This window comes from Bos javanicus, chromosome 28 (assembly GCF_032452875.1).
Source record: "Bos javanicus breed banteng chromosome 28, ARS-OSU_banteng_1.0, whole genome shotgun sequence".
NCBI classification, from domain to species: domain Eukaryota; kingdom Metazoa; phylum Chordata; class Mammalia; order Artiodactyla; family Bovidae; genus Bos; species Bos javanicus.
In genome coordinates this window covers 2,344,909-2,369,663 of record NC_083895.1, presented here as the reverse complement: position 1 = coordinate 2,369,663, position 24,755 = coordinate 2,344,909, and the positions used below count along the sequence as shown (strand labels likewise).

Genomic DNA, 24,755 nt, shown 5'->3' with positions numbered 1-24,755 from the left:
GTTTATGCTAGCATTTTGTTCCATATTTTCCCTGTTTGTTCTATGTCCTTTTTCCTTCTTTTACTGTCTTCTTTCAGATTATTTAGAGTAATTATGTGTTTATTCCATTTTAATTCCCATATTGATTTAAATTTGCCAAAACTCTTTGTTGTGTTGTTTCAGTGGTTGCGTTAGGTTTTTTTTCTTAAGATTTAATTTTTTTTAGTGCAGTTTTAGGTTCCCAGTAAAACTGAGGAGGAAACAATTATATACAGTTCCCAAACACCGCCCCCCACCCCTCACACATATACAGCCTCCTCCACTATCAGCATCCCGCCAGCTGGTACATTGTTACAGGTGATGAACCTACACTGACACATAATAATCACCCAAAACCCATAGTTAAACCACAGTTCACTCTTGTAGATTCTATGGGTTTGGACAAATACAGGAAGACATATATTCATTCCTCTCATCCTCAGTCTTTACACTGTCTCCATAGTTTTGCCTTTTTCAGAATGTCACATAGTTGCAATCAGGTAGCATGTAGCCTGGCTGGCTTCTTTTACTTAGTTATATGCGTTGAAGGTTCTTCTTTCATTTAGTTATATGCATTGAAGTTATATGCTAAGTCTTTTCATGGCTTGATAGTTCATTCCTTTTCAGTGCTGAATGATATTCCATGGTCTGGATGGACCATGGTTAACCCATTTGCCTTCTGAAGTACATCCTATTTGTTTGCAAGTTTTGGCAATTATGAACAATGCTGCTATAAGCATCCATGTGAGGGTATTTGTGTGGACATGAGTTTTCAAATACTTTGTGTAAATACCAAGCAGTGAGACTGCGGATTATATAGTAAGAATATGCTTAGTTTTATAAGAAAATGTCAAACTGTCTTCCAAAGTAGCTGCACCATTTTGTACTCTTACCAGCAATGAAAGAGAATTTCTATTGTTCTACATCCTCACCAGCATTTGCTGCTATCACTGTCTTAGATTTTGGCCATTCTAATAGGCTTGTAGTCACAGCTCATTTATGAAGTATCTTTTCCTGTACTTACTGCCATCTGGATACCTTCCTTGGCAAGGTATCTGTTAAGGTCTTTGGTCATTTTTAAATTGGGTTTGTTTTCTTTCTTACTGTTGAGTTTTAAGAATTCTTTGTATATTTACTGTAACAATTATCAGATATGTCTTTTGTAAACATTTTGTCCTGGTGTGTAGCTTGTCTACCAATTCTGTTGACACTGTCTTTTGTAGAGCAGAAGTTTTTCCTTTTCATGAAGTTCAGCTTACCAATTATTTCTTTCATGGATTGTATCTTTAGTGTTGTATCTAAAAAATCATCAAAATACTCAAGGACATCTACCTTTTCTCTCATTTTATGTTCTATGAGTTTTATGATTTTGCATTTTACTTTAGATCTATGACTCATTTTGAGCTAGTTTTTGTAAAGGGTATAAGGTCTGATGTCTAGATTCATTTTTTGCATATGGGTGGCCAATGGTTTCAGGACCGTTTGTTGAAAAGACTATTTCTGCTTCACCGTTACTGCCTTTGCTCCTTTGTCAAACATCAGGGTATGGGTCTATTTCTGGGCTCTCTATTCTGTCCCACTGATCTCTTATTTCACCAATACCATACTGTCTTGACTCCAATAGCTCTACAGTGCTTTGAAGCTGGGTAGTGACAGTCCTTCAATTTTGTTCTTCTCGCTCAGTACTGTGTTGGCTATTAGGGGTCTTTTGTCTTTTCTCCACATAAACTTCAGAATCAGTTTGGTTTTCCTCATACATATGTTGTTAAGAGTTCTGCCTAAGTATTTCCCTTTTGGGGAAACTAACGTAAATGGTATTGTGTTTTTCAGTTCAGATTGCCCTTGTTCACTGCTGGGATACAGAAAAGTGACGGACTTTTGTGTATTAATCTCATATCTTGCAACTGTGCTATTAATGTATAATCACTTATATGGGAGTTTGTGGATTCTTTCAGATTCTCTACATAATCATGTCATCTGCCAGCAAAGTTAGTTAATTTCTTCCTTCCCAATCTGTATACCTTTTATTTCCTTTTCTTACTGCATCAGCTAGGACTTCTGGTTCGATGCTGAAAAGGAGTGCTGACAGGGCACAATCTTGCTTTGTACCTGATATTGATTTTGATATTTGGCAAAACTAATACAATTATGTAAAGTTTAAAAATAAAATAAAATTAAAAAAATAATAAATAAATTAAAAAAAAAAAAAAAAAAAGGAAAGCTCCAACTTTCTCCCCATTAGGTCTGATTTTAGACTTTACTAAGTTGAGGTGATTCCCCACTATTCCTAGTTCACTGAGAGTTCTCATTGCAAAAGAATATTGGAACTTGTCAACTGATTTTTCTACATCTCTTGATGAAATCATGTGATTTTTGTTCCCTGTTGATGTGATGATTACATTAATTGATTATGGAATGTTGAACCAGTCTTGTATATCTGGGATAAATCCCACTTGGAAGTATGTAATTCTTTTTATACATTGCTGGATTCAATCTACTATTGTGTTGAGAATTTCTGTGTTTACAGAATCTATGTTTACAGGAGATACTAGTTTATAGTTTTCTTTTCTTGTAATGTCTCTGTCTGGCTTTGGGATTAAGATAACACTGGCCTCATAGAATGCGTTACGAAGTGTTCTGTCTGCTTTTGTTCTGTGAACAAGACTGCAGAGACCTGGTATAATCTCTTCTTTAAATGTTTTGAAGAAGTCACCAGTGGAGCCACCTGGGTCTGGTACGTTCTGTTTTGGAAGGTTACTAGTTATTGGTTCAAGTTCTTTAAAACAGATATAGGCCTTATTCACATTATCTATTTCTTCTTGTGTGAGTTTTGGCAAATTCTGTCTTTGACAGAATTGGTTTATTTCGTCTACGTTATCAAATTTTTGGGCACAGAGTTGTTCATAGTGTTCCTTTATTATCCTTTCAATGTCCATAGAATCTGCAGTGATGTCCCTGCTTTCATTTCTGATATTAGTAGTTTATATTGGGTTTTTTGTTTTTGTTTTTGGCCTGGCTAGTCATTGACTTTACTGTATTTTTTCAAGGAACCAACTTTGGTTTCACTAAATTTTTTCTATTGATTTCCTGATCTAATTTTTATTATTTCTTTTCTTCTTTCTACTTTGGATTTCATTTGTTCTTCTTTTTCTAGTTTTTTATGGAGGACACATATGATTATATTTAGATCTTTCTTCTTTTCTAATACATGCCTGCAATGCTACAAATTTTACTCTAAGTACTATTTGTGTTGAATCTCCCCCAAATTTTGATAAGTTGTGTTTTTTTCATTTAGTTCAAAATACTATTAAATTTCTCTTGAGACTTCTTCTTTGACCCATTTATTATTTAGAAGTATGCTCCAGTACTCTTGCCTGGAAAATCCCATGGATGGAGGAGCCTGGTAGGCTGCAGTCCATGGGGTCGCTAAGAGTTGGACACGACTGAGCGACTTCCCTTTCACTTTTCACTTTCATGCATTGGAGAAGGAAATGGCAACCCACTCCAGTACTCTTGCCTGGAGAATCCCAGGGACGGGGGAGCCTGGTGGGCTGCCGTCTATGGGGTCGCATGGAGTCGGACATGACTGAAGCAACTTAGCAGCAGCAGCAGCATGCTGCTTAATACTCACATTTCTGGATTTCCCAGTTATCTTCCAACTACAGATTTCTAGTTTTATTCCACTGTGCTCTGAGAGAAGACATGGAATGACTTCTGTTCTTTTAAATGTCTTCAGGTGTGTTTTATGGCCTAGGGTGTGGTCTGTTTTGATGAGTGTTCCATGTGAGCTTGAGAAGAATGTGTATTCCACTGCTGAGAATAAACTTTAAGTTATGCAATCACCTCTCCTTTTCATAATGCACCTTCAAAAACCAACGACAACCTCCCCTTTTAAGCCTGTGTAGGGCTCTGGGTGGGAAACAGAGGACAGGTCTGAGGGCGACAGGACTGCTGCAATGTGGGCACCTACCTGCGTGCCTGAGCTGCCTCAGCAGCCACACTCCTGCGCGCTCGGGGCCTGGGCACGGCGCGGGGACCGCAGCTGTCTCAAGGCCGCATCTCCGTACTGGATACCTGAGCCCATTCTTTCTGGGTCCAGCTCACCTGAGGATCAAGTAAATCTTTAGAAAAAGTTTTTATGTTTCTGTGATCCCCAAAATATATTAAGTGAAAAGCACAAAGTGCAGAACACTGTATATATAAAACATTATTTTGAATAAAAAGGAAAAATACACACGTATTTGCTTACATGGGCATAAAAATATCTTTGGATGGGTACATAAACTGGTAATTGTGGCTGACTTCAAGAAAGAGCTCTAGATGCTAGGGGATAGGAGAGGAGGGAAATAGAGGGTGACTTTCATTGTATCCTCTTTACTTGAATCTGGAATTATGTGAATATATTATGTATACAAAAAGCATTGAAATGAAACCACAAAGATACCATTCTTTACTATGAGACTGGTAAAGACCCAAACATGATAATACACCCTGTGGACATGGCTTTAGTGAAATAAAACACCTTCATTCATACTAGTGGGATGATAAACTGCCTCAAGCTTGAAAGGAGGAATCTGACAGCCTCTACATAAATTCCAAATGCCTATGTTCTTTGACCCAACAACTCCATTTCTGGGAATTTATCTTACATATACACTCACACACATGTGAAATGATATACAAAAGGTTATTTACTGCAATGTTGTTTGTAACATCTGGCAACAACTCAAATGTCCAAAGCAGACTGGTTAGGTAAATTATGGCAATATACCAAATTGAATATTACACATACACACTGCATGTATATATACAGTAGCACAACGCGTATGTGGACGTCTCTAATACTGACTTGTAATGATGGGTAGGCACAGTAAGTGCAGAATGTACAGTATGCTACCCTTTCTGTATAAAGTGGTAGAGAAAATAAAGGTTTTTGAACCATATGAATATACTGCCTATTTAGAAGATTACAATGAAAAAGTACTGCTGAAGAATTCTAACACATCTGTATATTTTTTTCACTTGATGTAATTATGATTTTGATGGTTTTAGGAGAAAAAGATCTTGAAAGTTTTATGTGTGTTAACTTATATGCACTAAAAAAAAAAAAAAAAACTTATATGCACTGTCTTCATGGGTGGATACCAAAGGGGGAAGGTAATCTAAATAAGTTGCGCCTGATTGTACTCAACACAATGCCAATTTTAATGTTAACTACTTATGCTACAGGCTCTTTAGAAAAGTAACAGTACTGTACCAAGTTGAGTAACTATTTTGTTGCTATGTTCAGACCAAAAGCCCACAGAGGGATGGAGCACCTCTCTTTCTGCTGAGACCAGAGGTCTGGGCCCCAACACTCTCCCACCACCTTCCCTGCCCCACCCTCTCTGTCAGTTCCCCTCTCACCTTCTCTCCCTTACCTTCCTCTCTCTTCTCCCTCAGCATTTACAGGTGCTAAGACTTCTTCCACTCCTGAAACCTCTCATGTTAAATTAACCCTCTGCCTCCTCCTCCAGGGAGGCACCCAGGCTCTGCTTCCTCATCTCCTCTGTGCTCAGTTGCTCCATCTCCTCCCTGCATCATTCTGCTGGTAAAGATGACTAGTGACTTCCTCTTGCCCACCCCAGGGATACTTTTCAGCTCCAGTCTTAGCTTACGAGACTTTCCTCCCATGTATTTGATAATGAACAACCTTTTGGTTGAATGTGGGCACAGGTGACACTCATGTTCCTGGGTATCTTCCTGTATCTCTGACCTTTCGCCCCCTTCTCTCATCCTTCCGTCCAAGGCTCAGTTCGGGGCCACTGCTCTGCCCATTCTTCACTGCTCTCTGCGGGATCACATTCCTTCCCCAGGTGCACCTACTCCTATAGACCGACGGCTCCCAAGTGGGCACCACCAGCTGGGTTCTTCCCACAGGTTCCTGGATGACGCCCTGTGCCTGTTCCAGTGATGCCACCCAGGGAACATTTCAAAACACAACCATCCTGATTCGCATGAACTGGCTTCTCCTCTGGTTCTGCCATCTCATCACTGAGCTATCCAGCTGTGACACGGAGTTACCTGTGGCTCCTCCCCTCTTCTGATCCCTGCTCTTCCAATACCCCACAAAGTCAAAAGGCCCTGCCCTGCTATTTAGCATCTGAGTCAGGATGCCACTGCCAACATGTTTCTTAGATTCATCTATGTCTCTTCATCTCTGCTTCCACATCCTTGTTACAGCTTTAATCAGGCATCTTTTCTTGAATTACTCAAACATGCCTCGGTTGGTATCCTGGCCATCAGTCCTGGGCTCCCTTTGATCCGTCACTGATGTGAATGCCTACACACACGATGTGTCTGCAGCCACAACCTGACCATATCACTCTCTGCCTCCCACCCTTGAGTGGCTTCTCAGCCCTACGGCAGTGGTCCTCTATCTTGGGCGAATATGAGAATCACACGGGATAGTTTTTTAAAATGATGATGCTGAGATCTTAACTCAGCATCTCCAGAGGTGGGGCCTAGAATTAAAAGTTGTATGTATCCCAGGCGACTCTTGCGTTCAGCCAAGGTGGAGACTCAGTCACCCACGGAGCAAAGTTCGAGCCTGGGTGAAGATCACTGGCCTGGCTGCTACCTCTCCTCAGTCTTCTCTCCTGCCATTCTCCACTGTGGTCTTTCTCTTCTAGTAACTGCAACTTTCCCCCCAATCTCCATTCATGCTGCTCCTCTGATGGCCTACCCTCCTTCCCGCCCTCATGCCCGGTTCCTCCTGCTCACACTTTGAAAGCCTGAGCTCAGTCAGTGTCTCTTCCTAGAAGCTCTTCCTGATACCACCTCCTAAACAAGCAGGCTCTCCTTTGTGTGGCCCCAAGATCCGGTGTACTTCTCAGTTACTGCAGTCACCACACTGTGTTATAATTATATTTTGAGTGTTTCCCTTGAAAGACAGTTTCTTGAGGGCAAGGGTTGGGATTAATTTACTTTTGTATCCTAGCACCTGAAAAGAATAGGCATTCAGTTAAATGAATCAATTAAAAATGTAATGCCCACACGTGATTTTGGTGATATTTAAATAAAAATTAACTCTAATAAATGATTACATATTATTTTGTCAGCTGCCTATAGTAGGGTTGTTTTAAACTTATTTTCACTGAAGCAACAAGTAGAACAATAATGAGACAGGTTATTACTGTGACATGCTCAGTCAGCTTCAGAAACAAATTTTCCACGATGCCTGATCTGTAAGCAGCAGCATTAAGCGAGGTGCCCATAACTCATTTCCCGTCACACAGCTGCTTCCCTGCCACCACACAGCTGAAGAAGTCCCTGCGAAGGAGGCCTGGGCTTCCACCTCCAGTGCAGACAAGACCTTCAAACCCCTAAGAGGCCACTGCAGGTCGGCAGGTAGAGAGAGGAAACTCCATGACCAAATCACTCCTGGAAATACTGAAAAGTGACACTACTGAGCTAGAGAGGAGAATGTGCTAAAGCAAAGTTTATTAATGGGAAGTTCTTACCTGATTCAATTTTGTTAAGTATTTTTCTTGCACACTGTACAAAGGCCTCTTCCACGTTCTCCCCTGTTAGTGCACTCGTTTCCAGAAACATCAGCTCTAAAATCAACATCAAACAAAACATGAAGCCATATTTAGAAGATAATCACAATTATTCAACTCATAACTACATGCTTAATATATTATTCTCTTAGCAGACAAAATAGAATTTTGTCCTTATAACCAGGTATTTCTGCAAATATAAAATCAATAAATGTCAATACATACATATTTTTTAAGTCTTACAAGAATTCCAACTTTTTCTGAAAAGTAACTAGCAGTGTGTGCTAGCACTTAGTGTGTTGAAGAAGAAACTAAGCAAGCAGGACGCTGGTAGGGAAGCAGGCTGGCTGAAGGCACCCAGCTGCTGACATGAGACAATGCAGCAACTTCCGTTCCAACGGGCTTCAGGTCACCACAGATACAGCCTGCAAGTGCTGGCATCTGGGGCCACATGGTGTGTGGTCCCTGACAGTGAGAGATCTTATACGAACGAGCCCTCCGCTTTCCACCGGGCAGTCACTCACCCAGGGGAAGGCCTCTCTCCTTGCTTTTGTGAGCAAACCACAACCTCCCCAAACACTTGTTTCCTTATTAGTAAAAATGAGTGCATGTAAATGATAGAGAAATTCCTTTTGAACATTAAAATTCTAAGCTTACATATTTCTAAACAGCTTCTTTACAAACTCATAACGGCTTATGTTTTTATTGCATGCTTATTTTCTTAGCAGAAAACCTGTTTGTCCCATTGAAAGTTGCTATTAGCGGTATTTTATTTCCTGACTGGTTCTAAAAATTAAAGTTATTTTAAAATGTCTGAATTCTCGTCATTCTGCTGTCTATAAGGAATCATTCATTTTATATATCATCCTTATGTATTCTAAATAAAAATTCAGCAAGTTTCAAAGGCATCTTTAGCCAAATGACTTAAATTTAATGTAAGCAAAATAAAGCCAGTAAGTCCAGTATCTCATCTACTGCTTCACTTTCTATTTAGAGCTAATATTTCACCAACTTAGCTTCAAATTTCATTTTAAAAATGATAACATCATCTGATTAGGGCCTTTAAAAATTGTTATAATTTTCACTTCAAACCAAGAGCTGTGATATTAAAGATCCTAAACTGAAACACCATCACAGAATGCAGAGAGATTAGCTTTTATCATCATAGCAACCTCTGCAGGCACAATGCAACAGGGTGAAAATATGCTAAATATCTAAATGTCTAATAAAAACAACAGGAGGTTTCACACTCCCTAAATACAGCTTCATCTTAAACCTCCAGTAGCTGTGACAGGTCAAAGGCCACTTGCCATTTTCCTGAGCAAATCGGGAGGCCTCCAGGAAAGTGACTTCCCGATCGGTGTCCAAGTCCTTCTTGTTCCCGCAGAGGATGATGACGATGTTCTGGCTCGCGAGCATTCGGGCATCTGTTAACCAATTAGTAAGCGCATTGTAGGTTTCTCGGCTGCGTAATATAAGATTGTGAGAACAGTACATGTATTTTATAAAGCTAGCAACTCTTTCCAGTCACTCACACCACTCAGACCGCCTCTACACACGCAGGGCAGTGCCCACAACCTTCAAAGCGCTCAGAGGACCTGGGTGCCCCAAGAGCATACCACATGCTAAGGGTGTGTTCCGCCTTGTTTCCAGGGCGATGCCACAGCGAGTCAGCTTGCCACCTGTTGTTTCCCCAAGCAGGGTGCAGTATTTACTGGTGTCTTGGTTCACACAACATGCGAGCAAGACCTAAGGCTAACTGCTGTCACTCGACGAATCCGTGCAACATGATGGTCCTTTGTTTCACAGGAATTTATCACACTGATTCTCTGTGACACACTCTTATCATCTCCCATTTACACGAGAAACCTGAGGCCCAGAGAGACTAGTTAAGTTGCCCAAAGTCACACACGCAGAGCCAGGACTTGACCAGGTCTGTCTGCCTCCAGGACTGTGTTCAGCTCTTATCTAAGGGCAAAATCCTCGTATGTTCTAAGGACCGACCAAGGAACTGAATTTTTAATTAAATTTAATTGTGAAACCAAGGTGACAGCTACATGCAGGACAGTGCACTCAGATCCTTAAGATGGGCCAAGAGCTTTATAGGAACTAATTTAACCACCCAACAGCCTCACGAGTATTATGTGGTCATCATGACTCAGTGGAACAGACAAGGAAACTACAGTCCAGAGGGCTCACACTGCTTTGGGACAGGAACCAGGATTTGAACTCAGGCCATCGCAGCATAGAGCCCGTGCTTGATGGAGGACAATTACTAACAATTTACCACATGCAAAGCTTCAAGCTGTGAACCTTAAGGAAACACAATGACACTGGAGATACTTTATCCGCCTGAAACTTGGGAACATGTTTCACATGGTAAAGGGGTGCTCTGAAAACCTGCAAGACCCTCAGGGAAAGGGCGGAAGGTCTTGCTGAGTCCCACCTCTGCTGTCTGCTGACACACCAGCGGCCTATGGGGAGGTGCAGACCCCAGGGAGCACAGGCCGAGCAGGGGTGTTATTACCTGGTAACGTCGTAGACAAGCAGTGCCCCCGCTGCACCTCTGTAGTAGCTTCTTGTCACAGACCTGGAAGAGTTACAGGCTTTTACTTTCACGGGAGCAGAGCCCTTGCTCATGAGCAGCAGCCTCCCATGCAAAACACCCATTTTTTGCCTTGACAACTGCAATACAATGACAGATACCGCTCTAAAGAGAAATGATACACCGACATTTGAAAGCAGACACAAAGGGCTGTTCTGTCCAAAACAGTATCACAGTATTGATAAGGAGGTGGGGCCATGAGGCTGGGGATGAGTGTGCCCCTCATGGAGTGGGGGAGGCCCCCGCAGAACTGAGGGGACCTTTGAGAACATGTAGGGGAAAGACAGGAAGGCGGCAGCAAGACTACAGCGCACGAGGCCCTCAGTGGCTCCTCTGCTTGCGTGGGGTCCATGTCTTCCAGGGCACGGGCCATCGCACGCCCTGCCCCAGGCCCAGCGGTGCAGCTCATGCTCCCTCCCTCCTGGGGGCACACCAGTCTGAACTGAGTGCCCACCCAGGTACATCACGTCCATTCTCACAACCTCCAGGAGTCTTCCTTCAGTAAGCACTCGCCTGAATCATGACTCTTTCCCTGTTAATTAGATTTTCCCAGGGGCAGAATAAAATATGCTTGGCACTTCCCGTCTTGAACAAGCATGGTGCAGGCAGCAGGATGCTCCTGCTACTGTTCCAAAGGGGATTCTTTTGTACCCAGACTTCTCAGTAGCTGCTTCACCAGTGCCTCTTCCTCCTCCTCCTCCATGACACAGCCCGTCTGGGCCACACAGCTTCACGGACAGATGACCCAGTGCCGCCTGCCCTTCCCCTCTACCTTGGCCCCTGCTTCCTCCCTCTGCTCCACAGCCCACTCTGTGTTGTATCACTGGAGACACTCTGATTTCACTCTCATACTTAATGGAGAGTCTGGCTGAGTGTACAATTTTAGGTTGGAAAAACATTTTCATGTTGAGTTTTGAAGTCAAGGTTGTAATTATCTTCCAGCTTTCAACTGCTGCTTCTGAAAAGCCCAGTGCAATGGTCATAGTGATCCTTGAGATGTGCCTGCTTTTCCCTCTCAGAATCTCTGGTATCTCCAGCCCACCTCTGGCGTTGAGATTTCACATGGCAGACCCTGGCCTCATCTGTGTTTGGTCTAAGATGGAATTTTATAGACTCATTTCCTTCCGTGGAAAATCTTCAACTGTTGCTTTTATTCTTTCCTCTCCTCCTCTGCCTTCAGGAAGGCGTTACTGGTCAGGTCTTGGCCTTTCTGGACTAACTCTGGATGATCCTCTATGTTGTCTCTTCTCTTTCTCACCTTGAGTTTATTGTTTAACTTTCTGGAAGAGTATTACTCTATTCAATACATGATTTTAATTTCTCTTTTTAAATTTAAATTTTATTTCCTTGATGCAACCTTTACTCTTACTTGTGAGGACATAGTAGTTTTTAGTTTTTGTCTATTCCCTGAAAGTTCTTACTTATTTTGGGCTCTTTATTTTAGAAGCTTTCTTCACATATCTGGTGATCCATGGATCATTTATATTGAGCAAGGAATACCAACGTGTAAAAGATGCTCTTTATGTGTGGGATTGGGGGGCTCCACTGTGAGATGGCTGGACAGAGATTGGGCTATTTCATTGGGGAAATCAAAATGTTAGTACCTTTAAGCCTTTTCCTTGTGGCTGTTTTTCTGTGGAGAAGAATCATTTCCTCTGCCTGAGACACACACACCTGGCTGTCAGTAACTAAGGAGGATGTGGGGGAAGAGATAAGGGTCAGCAGCTTTCAATTAACTCCCATCCTTCTAGTCCTTGCTTCACTTACCCCTGCCCTCTAATGGGCCCCTACTTTTAGTTTTTTCAGGAATCTCCACACTGTTCTCCTTAGTGTCTGCACCAACTTACATTCCGGCCAGCAGCATAGGAGGGTTCCTTCCTTTCCACACCTTCCTCAGCATTTGCTGTTTGTAGATTTTTTGTGATGGCCATTCTGACAAGTGTGAGGTGATATCTCACTGTAGTTTTGATTTGCATTTCTCTAATAGTTAGCAATGTGGAACATTTTTTCATGTGCCTATTGGTCCTCTGTATGTCTTCTTTGGAGAAACGCCTATTTAGGTTTTCGCCCCATTTTTTGATCGGGTTTTTAAAATACTGAACTGTATGAGTTTGTGTATTTTGGAATTTCGTAATCCCTTGTCAGTCGTATCATCTGCAAGTATTTTCTCCCAGTCTGTAGGTTGTCTTTTTGCTTTGTTTATGGTTCACTTTGCTGTGGAAAAGCTTTTAAGTTTAATTAGGTCCCATTTAAAAAATTTTTGCTTTTATTTCCATTATTTTAGGACATGGATCCAAAAAAATACTGCTGTGACTTATGTCAGAGAGTATTCTACCTCTGTTTTCCTGTAGAAGTTTTATAGTATCTGGTCTCACATTTAGGTCTTTAATCCCTTTTGAGTTTGTTTTTGTGCACAGTGTTAGAGAATGTTTTAATTTCATTCTTTTACGTGAGGCTGTCCCCTTTTCCCAGCACCACTTATTGACGAGACTGTCTTTTCTCTGCTGTATATTCTTGCCATCTTTGTGGAAGGTTAACTGTGTGGATTTACTCCTAGGCTCTCTGTTCTGTTCTGTTCTGTTGATCCACATGTCTGTTTTGGTGCAATGCCATGCCGCTTTGATTACTGTAGCTTTGTATTCTTGCTTGAAGTCTAGTTATGATACTTTTTGAAGCAAACAATTATTAAGCATTTAAAATACTATACCTGACTTTTTAAGTGAAATTCTTGCACTAGGATTGAATTTTATTTAACTGAATTTTGAAATTGTGAATATCTTTTGTGTGACTTTGTGTACTAACTCAAAAAACACAACCAGAATATTAATCTACTTTCCTGCTTTAGCAGTTATTAGTTGTTGTTTAGTGTTTAAGTTGTGTCTGATTCTTTTGTGAACCCATGAATTGTAGCCTGCCAGGCTCCTTTGTCTATGGGATTTTTCCAGGCAAGAATACTGGAGTGGGTTGCCATTTCCTTCTCCAGGGGATCTTCCCTACCCAGGGATTGAACCCACACCTCCTGCAGGGGGATTGTTTACCACTGAGCCCACTTCAGTAGTTATGGAATATCAAACACGGAACTTATCTGCAGTGATCTGGCGGTTATTATTCCAAATTTTGATTATGACTTGAGTGTAACGAAAGTGCTAAGGAGAGAATATTTTGTGGACTGTTTTCAGTTCAGTTCAGTTGCTCAGTCATGTCTGACTCTTTGCGACCCTGTGAATCACAGCATGCCAGGCCTCCCTGTCCATCACCAACTCCAGGAGTTTACCCAAACTCATGTCCATCGAGTCAGTGATGCCATCCAGCCATCTCATCCTCTGTTGTCCCCTTCTCCTCCTGCCTCCAATCCCTCCCAGCATCAGAGTCTTTTCCAATGAGTCAACTCTTCGCATAATGTGGCCAAAGTATTGGAGTTTCAGCTTTGGCATCAGTCCTTCCAATGAATGCCCAGGACTGATCTCCTTCAGAATGGACTGGTTGGATCTCCTTGCAGTCCAAGGGACTCTCAAGACTCTTCTCCAACACCACAGTTCAAAAGCATCAATTCTTTGGCGCTCACAGTCCAATTCTCACATCCATACATGACCACAGGAAAAACCATAGCCTTGACTAGATGGACTTTTGTTGACAAAGTAATGTCTCTGCTTTTGAATATGCTATCTAGGTTGGTCATAACTTTCCTTCAAAGGAGTAAGCGGGTGGGGAGGAGGGGATTATATACATTAAGAGACCATAACTGGAATCACCATCTGCAGTGATTTTGAAGCCCCCCAAAAATAAAGTCTGACACTGTTTCCCCATCTATTTCCCATGAAGTGATGGGACCAGATGCCATGATCTTTGTTTTCTGAATGTTGAGCTTTAAGCCAACTTTTTCACTCTCCTCTTTCACTTTCATCAAGAGTCTTCTTAGTTCCTCTTCACTTTCTGCCATAAAGGTGGTGTCATCTGCATATTTGAGGTTATTGATATTTCTCCCGGCAATCTTGATTCCAGCTTGTGCTTCTTCCAGCCCAGCGTTTCTCATGATGTCCTCTGCATACAAGTTAAATAAGCAACGTGACAATAGACAGCCTTGGTGTACTCCTTTTCCTATTTGGAACCAGTCTGTTGTTCCATGTCCAGTTCTAACTGTTTCTTCCTGACCTGCATACAGGTTTCTCAAGAGGCAGGTCAGGTGGTCTGGTATTCTGACTGTTTAATGTAAAGCAAAACCAACCCCCAAAGAGATTTTAAAAAATTCTTAATGTGCAATGCTATAACCTCCTAATGTGCCACTAGGTCTCAAAGAATAAATTATCCTCCAAATTAGAAAATGTTCATTTGGAAGTGATTCCCTAACCCCCAGGGCACATAGCAGGATATAACTGGTGGGCCAGCCAGTGAAGTTTCATCTGCCACTCCCCATCACTTCCCATCGCTCACATTACCACCTAAACCATACCCCCTCCTCGTCTGTAGAAAAACTGTCTTCTGTGAAACCAGTCCCTGGTGCCAGAAAGGTTGGGGACCACTATTCTAATGTATTCTTCCATAAATCAATGCTGAATGGAGAAAAATGGAGTTTTAGCTTGTCTTAAAGCTTTCACAGGTGAAGTTTCTAAAACCTGTGGTGGGGAGGAGGGGATTATATACATTAAGAGACCATAATTGATTATTTCAAACCAAGTTTTCAAATATTATTAAGTTAGAGAAAAAGCTACCTGAATCGTTCTTGGCCTGCTGTGTCCCATATCTGTAACTTTACATATTTACCACCAACATTTATTATCTTTGAACCAAATTCCACTCCTATTGTATGATTTGAGTCATCTTTGACTGCAAAAGAAAAAGAAATTTAATTTTAGGACATTAAGGTAACAACTTATAAATTTAAACAAGCAACATTCAAGTCAAGAGTTAAGTCAATAGAAAATGTAATTTACTTATGCCATTCAATTTCTCCAAACATAAAATGATAAAAAGCACTCACTGCTTTAAACAGAATACATACAGTTTCTGTTCTCAAAGAGCCAATCAAGTTTTTTCTCAAAACCCCTAAACAAGCCATATATTAAAGCCAACGCTTGGTGACCCTGCCACATGAAATCATATCTACCCGACCACTGTTAAGGTTCTCAAGAATGGTAACTGCACAAAATACTGGGCACCAACTTGAGAGGCTTACTGCCCAGTGACAGACTGCAACTCGGCCAATGATGGTTTCAGCTATTTGGACAAATATTCTGAACAAAAAAAAGTAAAGGGAAGGAAAAGCACTGTAGCCCAAGAAGGAAACTTGATGGATACCAAAGATTAAGGGAAAAAGAGGAAAAGATAGAGTAAAAAAATGCAAATACCACCCCCTCTCCAAACCAAGACCTCGATGCAATTATTACAGCTGTTGAGTTTTCATGAACTTCAGCACTGTGTGTGGCAATCATTTGGAATGAATTTGTTGGCAAAATCAATACTGTCTAAATGGGCAGGGATGTAGGCAAAATATGTAGTTTGCCAAACTCAACTGGAATAAGCTGTCTATAAAAGAAAATATCTGTGATGATATAAAAGGGATAAAACAAACATCCTGGCTACACAGTCCACTGACTGGTTTATAGTTTATCACCATAGGATGAAATTTAATTGCACCAGAAATCATCTGACAGCTGTGTTCCCTGCTTCCTGGGGACCTGGGGTAGGAAAGGGTTTGAGTCCAGCAGGCTGTCTCATCCTGGACTTTCACCAGCACCCAGCTAGTGGGCCAGCCTGGGAGGAAACGCCTCCAAAGGTGCCAACTAACAGCCAGGTTAACACACGGCGGAGAGAAATACCGTCGCTGTGGTCATGAGAAGCAAAGGGAGGATGTGTGGGGAGAGCGCCTGCTCAGGCCAGCGTCCTGGCCAGCGTCCCCTCTGCTGAGACGGAACAATACAACGTCTGAGTGACTGGTTCAGAACCCTGGGCCCACCCAGCAGATGAACGCTTGTTAACGCAGTGGGCACTGGTTCCGTGACTAAGCCACACTGGGTCTCTGTCACCACACAGAGACTCCAATGAGCTCCTGGTCGATGGAAATGGAAGCAGCAGAAAACATTCTAGAATCTTACTCTTTGAGCTCTTTCTCAGGACACCCTCTGTGTGCATTTTACCCACCATCTAACATATCTCACACACCCTTACTTAGGATGAACTTCATTAAATGAAATTAATTCTGTTTTTGTGCCTTCACCTGACTATAGTAATATAGACAGGTCATTCTCCACAACTCTTCCGATAATTATAAAAGAACGGTACGTTTTAAGGGCCTTTCAAACCCACCATGTTTTACAATAGTTTGGAATACAAAATGTAACTTCCCTTACAACATGGGGCAAGTCAATGGCGAAAGATATTTCTGTGGGCAAAAGGCCTGGGTTTGAGTCTCACATGTACAATCACTACCTGTTTCTTTACCTGTAAAACAGGATTGATGACAACAGCTGCCTTAACGACAATACAAGGCCACTGGGGCCCAAACACTACTTTATCCAAAATGTACAACTAGGGTTATTGGGCCACTCCTTGTCAGGAAATGGAATTCCACAGCATTATAAGGTATTTTAGTATCTGGAAAATGTACAGGACAATTTACTACATCATGAACAATGAACCACTATGAAACTGAAGTGCTAAATAAAAAATCAGATTACTAAACATTTAATAACATAAACTTTTACTGTCATTTAAAAATATTTGTAAACTACAACTTTCTTCCTGAAAACATATTCAGAAGTTTTGCCATAAACAAATTTGTGTAGGAGCACGCTCTCAGAAGACGACATAAAAGGAGCATTGACCGTGGATGTCACTTACATTTTTTTTCAATAAACTGATGAAGCAAGCAAGACTTGCCAGTTCCTGCATTTCCAATAACCAAGAATTTAAACAAAAAATCTGAAACACAAAAAGAGACTGTGAACAATAACATTAAAACAGGTGCTATGAACTTAGACTACAGTCATAAAATTTAATGAGATTGTAATTGTTAACATCACAGAAAAAAGAGGTCACTGAATATTTTGAGAAAATGGCAATAAATACATTGACTTACCTTTCCACATTTTCAATATCTGGCTTACATGCTAACCCAGTGCCTTTTCTAACTTCTCTGGGGATAATTTCTTTTCTGAAAGTTTGGAATGTAATTACTATTATGACAAAAATGACTAAAATCTCTCTTTTGCTATTCAAATAAATGTGCATATCCAGTGACAAGTAAAAATCATTTAGAACTTTCAAATGCTTTCTATACAGAAGAAAAAACTTGGTAGACTCATGGGCTTTGAGAAGTTCACTCCTTTCTTCTTTTAAAAAGCAGGTGCAGCTTCTCCCCGCACTTGCTTCTGTGGCCTGGCCTCTGTTCCTGCACCTGCGGCTCACGGGAAGGCCGGCTTCTGGTCAGTACTGCCCAATTTGGTCAGTGTTCCCGTGTGAAATTTGTCTCATTCGATACAGGGAGAGCTCTTCACTTCTATACACAGAGGAATATATTTAATTTGGGATCTTATTTTGCATAAACTGTAAAAAGAGGCTTTCTAGCATGGAACCTGTAAGTCAGAATGAGGGGCACCAGTAGCCTGACACTGCCCTGGTGATTCATGCTGCTTTTTCTGATAGCAAAGGAGTCTAGTTCTGCTCAGCTGAGCCTTGGGAGCACAGCTCCCACCCTCACACTTTGACTGCCACCCACCTCTGCCAACCCCCAGGCTGCAAGGCTCACCTGTGGCTCTGAAGGCCCTGCTCTACCCACCTCTGCTGACCCCCAGGCTGCAAGGCTCACCTGTGGCTCTGAAGGCCCTGCTCTACCCACCTCTGCCAACCTCCAGGCTGCAAGGCTCACCTGTGGCTCTGAAGGCCCTGCTCTATGCTCCTGGTTCCCTTGGCTGCACCTCTGAGGCTATCACCTCCACACTCCCGTTTAGGACCTGACCACACATTCCCAGCTCTGGCTCCTTCTCTCCCCCAGCTAAGCCCAAGCAGTCCATTTCTTTGCCTAGGCTTGGCCCAGCCCTGTTCCTAAGAACTACACTCATTATCACTCAGAGATTAAGCCTATTCCATCTCTCATATTTATGGGCACTTAAACTTATAAGACAGTGCTATTAGGATTGTTAGCATTTACAAATACAGTTATAAGCATCTCACTGACCGTTTTAAAAGCATGCCACACTCACATTCATAACAGCACTATTCTCAGTAGCCAAAAGACAGAAGCAACCCAACTATCCATTGACAGATAAATAATAAACAAAATATGGTACATATATACTTTGGAATATTATTCAGCCTTGAAAAGGGAGGAAATTCTGATACATCCTACAGTATGGATGAATTTTCACACTGTGCTAAGTGAAATAAGCCGGACACAAAAGAAGACATACCAGAAGATTTTATTCACATGAGGTGCCCAGAGTGCTCAAACTCACAGAGACAGAAAGTTGAATGGTGGTTGTAGGGGTGCTGGGGGAGAGGGAATGTGCAGTCAGCATTTAACAGTTACGAGCATCCGTGTGGAAAGATGAAAAAGTTCTGAGGATGAATGGTGGTGATAGCTGTACAACGAATGTGAATGTACTTAATGCCAGGGACTTTAAAATGGCAAATCTCATGTTATGTGTGCATTTTATCACACGCACAAAATAAAACATGCCAGGTCTGATCATTTGCACTGAACAGCTTTTACAGCCCAAGAAATTAAAATTTCTAAGTTAAAATGACAATACTAAAATTTCTCAATTTTGTTCAATATCCTCTCTGAGAAATAAAGCCCAATACATTGTTGCATAAGTTGTAAACACAGGAAGATGAGAACCAGGTAAAAATGCTGCCACCGTGGAGGCAAAAGTAAGTCTTGAGAGAGAAAATAATTTGTACACACAAATGGGAGTGTTCCTTATGCTTCATATGTACACAGCAAGGGAGTTTCACTAATTCATCTAATCCTGAAACAAAACTCATATGTCTAAGCACAGACTTTGACTTAAAGCTTGTTCCCTTATTATTTTCTGCTTTGGAAGTTTTGCTTAAATGGACTTCATTTGAACAGACGAGCCTGGTGGGCTACAGTCCATGGGGTCGCAAAGAGTCAGACACGATTGAGTAAGAATGCGCATACACAGACACACACACACAGTAATTGTCTTCCAGATTACACCACAGTCTCAACAGGTAAAAGGGTAACAATGTCAACTGATTTCACCTTGCTGGACAAAAGACAAGTAAGATGTGCAATTTCCATATATGAAAATATTTAATTCCACCAAAAAACTCTTCACACTCTGAATCTTGTAGCTCAAAGAGGTAAGTTTTCTTACTTAGAAAACCTTTTTGTTTGAAAACGCTTTTGGAGTCAAACATCTAGAAATGCTGGATAAAACATACCACATTTAAAAAAAACTATACAGCTGACCTTTCAGGAAAAAGGACTGGAAAAAGCAGTAGGGGCCCTGGAGGGCTGTCACTTTGGGTCTTAAGACATGTGGGACAGGGTTCAAGACTGTACCCATGTGAAGGACGGAGTACAGAGGTCAACCTGAACTTTCTTCAAGGCTTGGCCTGAAGTGAAGGACAGGCTGGGAAATCCTCTCACCAGCTCAGGGGGACAAGGAGCCTTCTCTGACTCTGTCTGGCCTCTCAGCAAAAACAAAACAAAACAAAACAAAACAAAAACCCATTCCCCTTTGAAGATTTATTATGGGCTGACTCCACAGGAGTTTGAAATTCAAACCAAAAAACATGTGCATGGTGAAACTCCAAGTCAAGAAATTTAAAACAGTAAAAATGGCCCTAGACAGTGATGTCACCAGGATGCCTGGAAGAAGCAAAGCAGATCACTCTGGAATCACACTGGCTCCCAGGTGGTGCTGGTGGTAAAGAACCTGCCTGCCAATGAAGGAGACGTAAGAGACTCAGGTTCAATCCCTGGGTTGGGAAAATACCCTGGAGCACGGCATGGCAACCCAGTCCAGTACTTTTATCTGGAGAATCCCATGGACAGAGGAGCCTGGAGGGCTACAGTCCATAGGGTCACCGAGCGTTTGGACACAACTGAAGGGACTCAGCACACTGGAAGGACACATCCTCCAACCAATACTCAGGAGTCCCGGCTTTACAGCTGCTCTGAAGACGAGCTCACAATTTAACACAACAAAACACTCCAGGAAACAGTCTGTGATGAGTGAGTCCGCAGTCCAAAGATATTACACTCTTAAGAATTTGATTTTAAAAAGAACCTGATAAGGGACTTCCCTGGTGGTGCATTGGAAGACTTTGCCTTCCAATGCAGGGAATGCAGGTTTGATCCGACTCGGGGGCTAAGATCCAACACGTCTCATGATCCAAAAAAAAGAATAAGAATCTGATGAAGTATACTCAACATGATTAATACCATAAAAAAGGATTGAATCCATAAGCAAAGAATAAAACGATATGAAAGAATAGATCGATTTCTAGAATGTGTCTAAAAATAAAAGCTGCAGTCATTAGAAACAGTCAATGGATAAATTAAAGAGCAGAATTTACAAAACTAAGGAGAAAATTAGTGAACTGGAATAGAGACTGGACAAAATTACCATGAGGCAAAATAGAGAACTGAAGAGAGAGAAAATATGAGAGTTTAAGAAAAATGCAGAATTGAAAGAAAGGGCCCAACATAGGTCTAATATGTGTTTTGGAATAAAAAGAGAGAGAGAGAGAGAGAACGCGTGGAGAACGCCAGTGTGAAACTGTAACAGCAATCAATAAGAAAGGAAAAACTCCCTACAAGAAACTAGGTTCCTTTGGCGTTAACCAAAGGTCACCATCTTCAGTGTTGGGACAGGAGCACAGAAACGACGCACTGTCTAATGCAGAATTCAACAGGCAATGACCACCCTAAGCACCAGGATGGACTTCTGCTTCCAGAAAGAGGGAACAGAAAGAAGCACTTTCCCTCATTCGTCCTGCTCAGTACCACCTAGGATCCTAGGCACCACACATAAAAGAAACACAAGGAGACTTGGAAAAGTTAGCTAAGGTGAGAAACTGGCCAGAGACCTAGGGGCCTGAGGAGTGACACTGGTTTTTCCGTGGGTTTTTTCCTTTTCCCTCCTATCTCCCAGACAGGGAGCTGAACAAGCTAACAGCCAATGGAGGCAGATTTTAAGAAGTCACAGCAAAAGCCTGGTCTCTCTTCTCACAGGACCAGGAAAGGCCAGCCTAGCAAGACAGAAAACTTACACAAAACTGCTCTACTCCAGACAAACACTACAGGAAAAACTCACCCCAGGTCTCACCCTACCCACGCCAGCAAAGGACGGATGGGAACCCGGACCGCCACCCTTTTGAGGCTGTAATGAGGTTCCCCCAACACCAGCTGGGTGCTGTCACAGAGACCAGGGACAGGGCTGGGGCCCTCATTCCTGCGAGCCAGTTCTGAGCTGTCCTTGCGCCCACTGCATGCCAGGGGAGACACGGCGGTGGTAGGGGGCAGAGGGCACAGGTCACAAGAGCTCTCATCCCAACTCAGCAGCACAAGAAGCAGCCCCTCCACCCGGATGTCCTCAGATGCTCAGACGGCAACCTGGACTTCCACCTCTACCTGGCAGTAACAAGGCAGCACCCAAGAGCAGAAATGAGCTAAACAAGATTTAAGTCAAGATCTAACGTCTCATAACATAATACAAACATGTCCATGTTTCGAATAAAAATCCCTCATCATAGCAAGAACCAGGAAGACCTCAAACAAAGGAAAAATATCAACAGATTCCAATGCCAAGATGATAGAAACATGTGAAAACTCTGACAAAGATTTTAAAGCAGCCATCATGAATGCTTCAACAAGCATTAAGAACATGTTCAAAACACATGAAAAGCTGAAATCTTCACAAAAAAGAAAGTATCATCAAAGAAAAAGAAAACATATATAAGAACCAAATGGATGTTTTCGAATTAAAACATACAATAACTGAAGTACGGGGCTCTGTGAATGGGCTCAAAACAAAATGGGGCAGAGGAAACAGTGAAATGAGCATCAAAGTGATAGAAAATACCCAATCTGAACAACAAAGAGAAAATAGACTGAAAATGTATTGATACAGGCCTCATGGACCTTTTAGACCACCAAAAAAATAAAAAAGAAATCTAACTTTCATGTCACTGGAGTCTCAGAAGGAGAGAAAACAGGATAGGGTTGAAAAAGTACTCAAAAGAAATAATGGCTGAAAATTTTCTAAATTTAGCAAGACGGCAATTAAAAAAGCTAGATTATTCCAAAGTGAAAGTGAAAGATGCTCAGTTGTGTCTGACTCTTTGCAACCTGTATAGTCCATGGAATTCTCCAGGCCAGAAAGCTGGAGTGGGCAAACCTTTCCCTTTTCTGAGGATCTTCCCAACCCAGGGATCGAACCCAGGTCTCCCGCATTGCAGGCAAATTCTTTACCAACTGAGCTATCAGGGAATCCAGATTCTTCCCAGCAAGAATCTAAATACATTCATGTCAAGGCACATCATACTTAAACTTCTTAAAACAAATAAACAAAAATATCTTGAATGCAGCCAGAGAAAAATGATACCTTACCTACAGGGAAAAAACAATACCAGCGACAGCATGTTTCTCATCAGAAACCATTGAGGCCTGAAGGGGCACACTATTTTTCAAGGGCTGAAAGTAAAGAACGCTCCATCCAGAATCTTATAGCCTAAAAATATCCTTCTAGCGTGAAGGACTGAAACATTCTTAGAGGAAAAAAAGAGCTAACAGAATTTGTCACCAACAGATCTACCCTAAAAGAATGGCTAAGGGAAGTCCTACAAACTGAAAAGAAAGGAATTCCCTGGCAGTCCAGGGGTTAGAACTCAGTGCTTTCACTGCTGAGCCCAGGGTTCAATCCCTGGTGGGGGAACTATGATTTCAAAAGCCATGCCAAAAAAAATAATAAAGCCTGAAAGGAAGTGATAAAAGGAATTATAATCATGGAACATTATACAAAGGAAAGTGAAAGTGAAATTCTACAAAGGAAGAACATGGTAAATAAAAACATTGGTAAACATACTTTGCTGTTTAAGCAACAATGGTTAACACTGTTTGATGTAACTCTGAATATAACCAGAGGAAATATTTAAGACCATTGTAAGTGAGGGAGGGTAAAGGAATGCCAAGTCCAAGTCAGACGTACTGTGGCTCAGTCCCAGTTTATTGCAACAAAGCAAAACTCACAATAAAATGAGTGACACAAATATTTTGGTTTCCCAGGACATATCAAGTTATGTTTATACTATCTTTCAGCCTATTCAGTGTGCAACAGCATCATGTCTAAAAAATGCATACACTTAATTTCAAGTATTTTATTGGTAAAAACCTTAAGCATCAACTGAACTTTCAGCAAGTCATAGTGTCATAATCTTTCACCATAGTAAAAGATCACTGGTCACTGTAACAAGTATAGTCATAATGTAAAACTCTAAAATATTTTGAGAATTACCAAATCATGTCCCAGAAACAAGAAGTATGCAAATGTTATTGGAAAAATGATGCCAACAGACTTGCTCAATGGAGCACTGCCACAGCCTTCAATCTGTAAAAAAAAAAAAAAAAACTCTCTGTGAAGCATAATAAAACAAGGTTTGCCTGTAAGAGAACGTAAGGTTTACACTTCGCTTGAACTAGTAAAACAATGACACAAGTAGACTGCAATATGTACCTATAATGTAACACCTAGCACGACCACTAAAAAAGCTATGCAAAGAGATACACTCAAAAACATTATAGGTAATTCAAAAAGAATTCTAAAAAATGTTCACATAAACCCAGTAAGACTGGAAAAAGAAAAGAGAAAAATGAAAAATTGAACAGAAATCAAAAATATAAAATGGCAAAAATAAATTCTAATAGACCAATAATTAGATTAAATATAAACTACATAAATATACCGATTAAAAGACAGATTGACAGAAAAGATGAAAAAAAGCCCAACTATAAGCTGCCTAAAAAAACCTCACTTAAATTATGATGTTCAGGCAGGTTGAAAGTAAAAGGATGAAAAAAGATCTACCATGCAAATATTAATCAAAGTAAATCATTATCAGATACAACAGTCTTCATGGCAAAGAAAACAACCAAAGACAGAACTGGTCACTGTAACAATAAAAGGGAAAATCCACCAGTAAGACATAGGAAAGCTCAGTGTGTGCACCATAAAACAGAGTTAAAAACACATCAAACTACAAACTGACAAAACTAAAAAGAGAAATGGACAAACCCCAAATTATGGTAGAGACATCAACACCTGTTTCTCAATATTGACAGAAAAACTAGACAGAAAATCAGCAAAGATAGAGAAGAATTCAGCGCAGAAAACTACTAGGATGGAGCAGGACACACTCTTTTCAAGGGCCCGTGTATCAAGATAGACCACACCCTGGGCCATAAAACAAATCTTAGCAAATTTAAAAGAACTAAAATCATATAGAATGTGTCCTCCAAACACAAAGGAATAAAAATAGAAATTCGTAATATATATACAATAAGAAAATCTCCATTCATTGGGAGGATTGATGCTGAAGCTGAAGCTCCAATACTTTGGCCACCT

At 41.3% G+C, this 24,755-nt stretch overlaps 1 protein-coding gene across 5 annotated transcripts in view; it reads right to left on the bottom strand.

Annotated features, from left to right (window-relative positions):
- RAB4A (RAB4A, member RAS oncogene family) overlaps nt 1-24,755 on the bottom strand; it is a 74,522-nt gene that overhangs the window by 32,878 nt on the left and 16,889 nt on the right. For 4 of the 5 annotated variants that reach the window (XM_061404769.1, XM_061404767.1, XM_061404768.1 and 1 more), the window contains exons 2-7: nt 17,002-17,082; nt 14,874-14,988; nt 10,087-10,149; nt 8,870-9,024; nt 7,521-7,616; nt 3,989-4,122 (exon numbers count right to left, since the gene is read on the bottom strand). In XM_061404769.1, coding sequence (XP_061260753.1) covers nt 4,007-4,122; nt 7,521-7,616; nt 8,870-9,024; nt 10,087-10,149; nt 14,874-14,988; nt 17,002-17,082 — 626 coding nt within the window. In that variant the 3' untranslated portion in view covers nt 3,989-4,006. Of the gene's footprint in view, nt 1-3,988; nt 4,123-7,520; nt 7,617-8,869; nt 9,025-10,086; nt 10,150-14,873; nt 14,989-17,001; nt 17,083-17,239; nt 17,265-24,755 lie in introns of those variants that run through there. The other variant, XM_061404770.1, reaches the window with a different exon arrangement.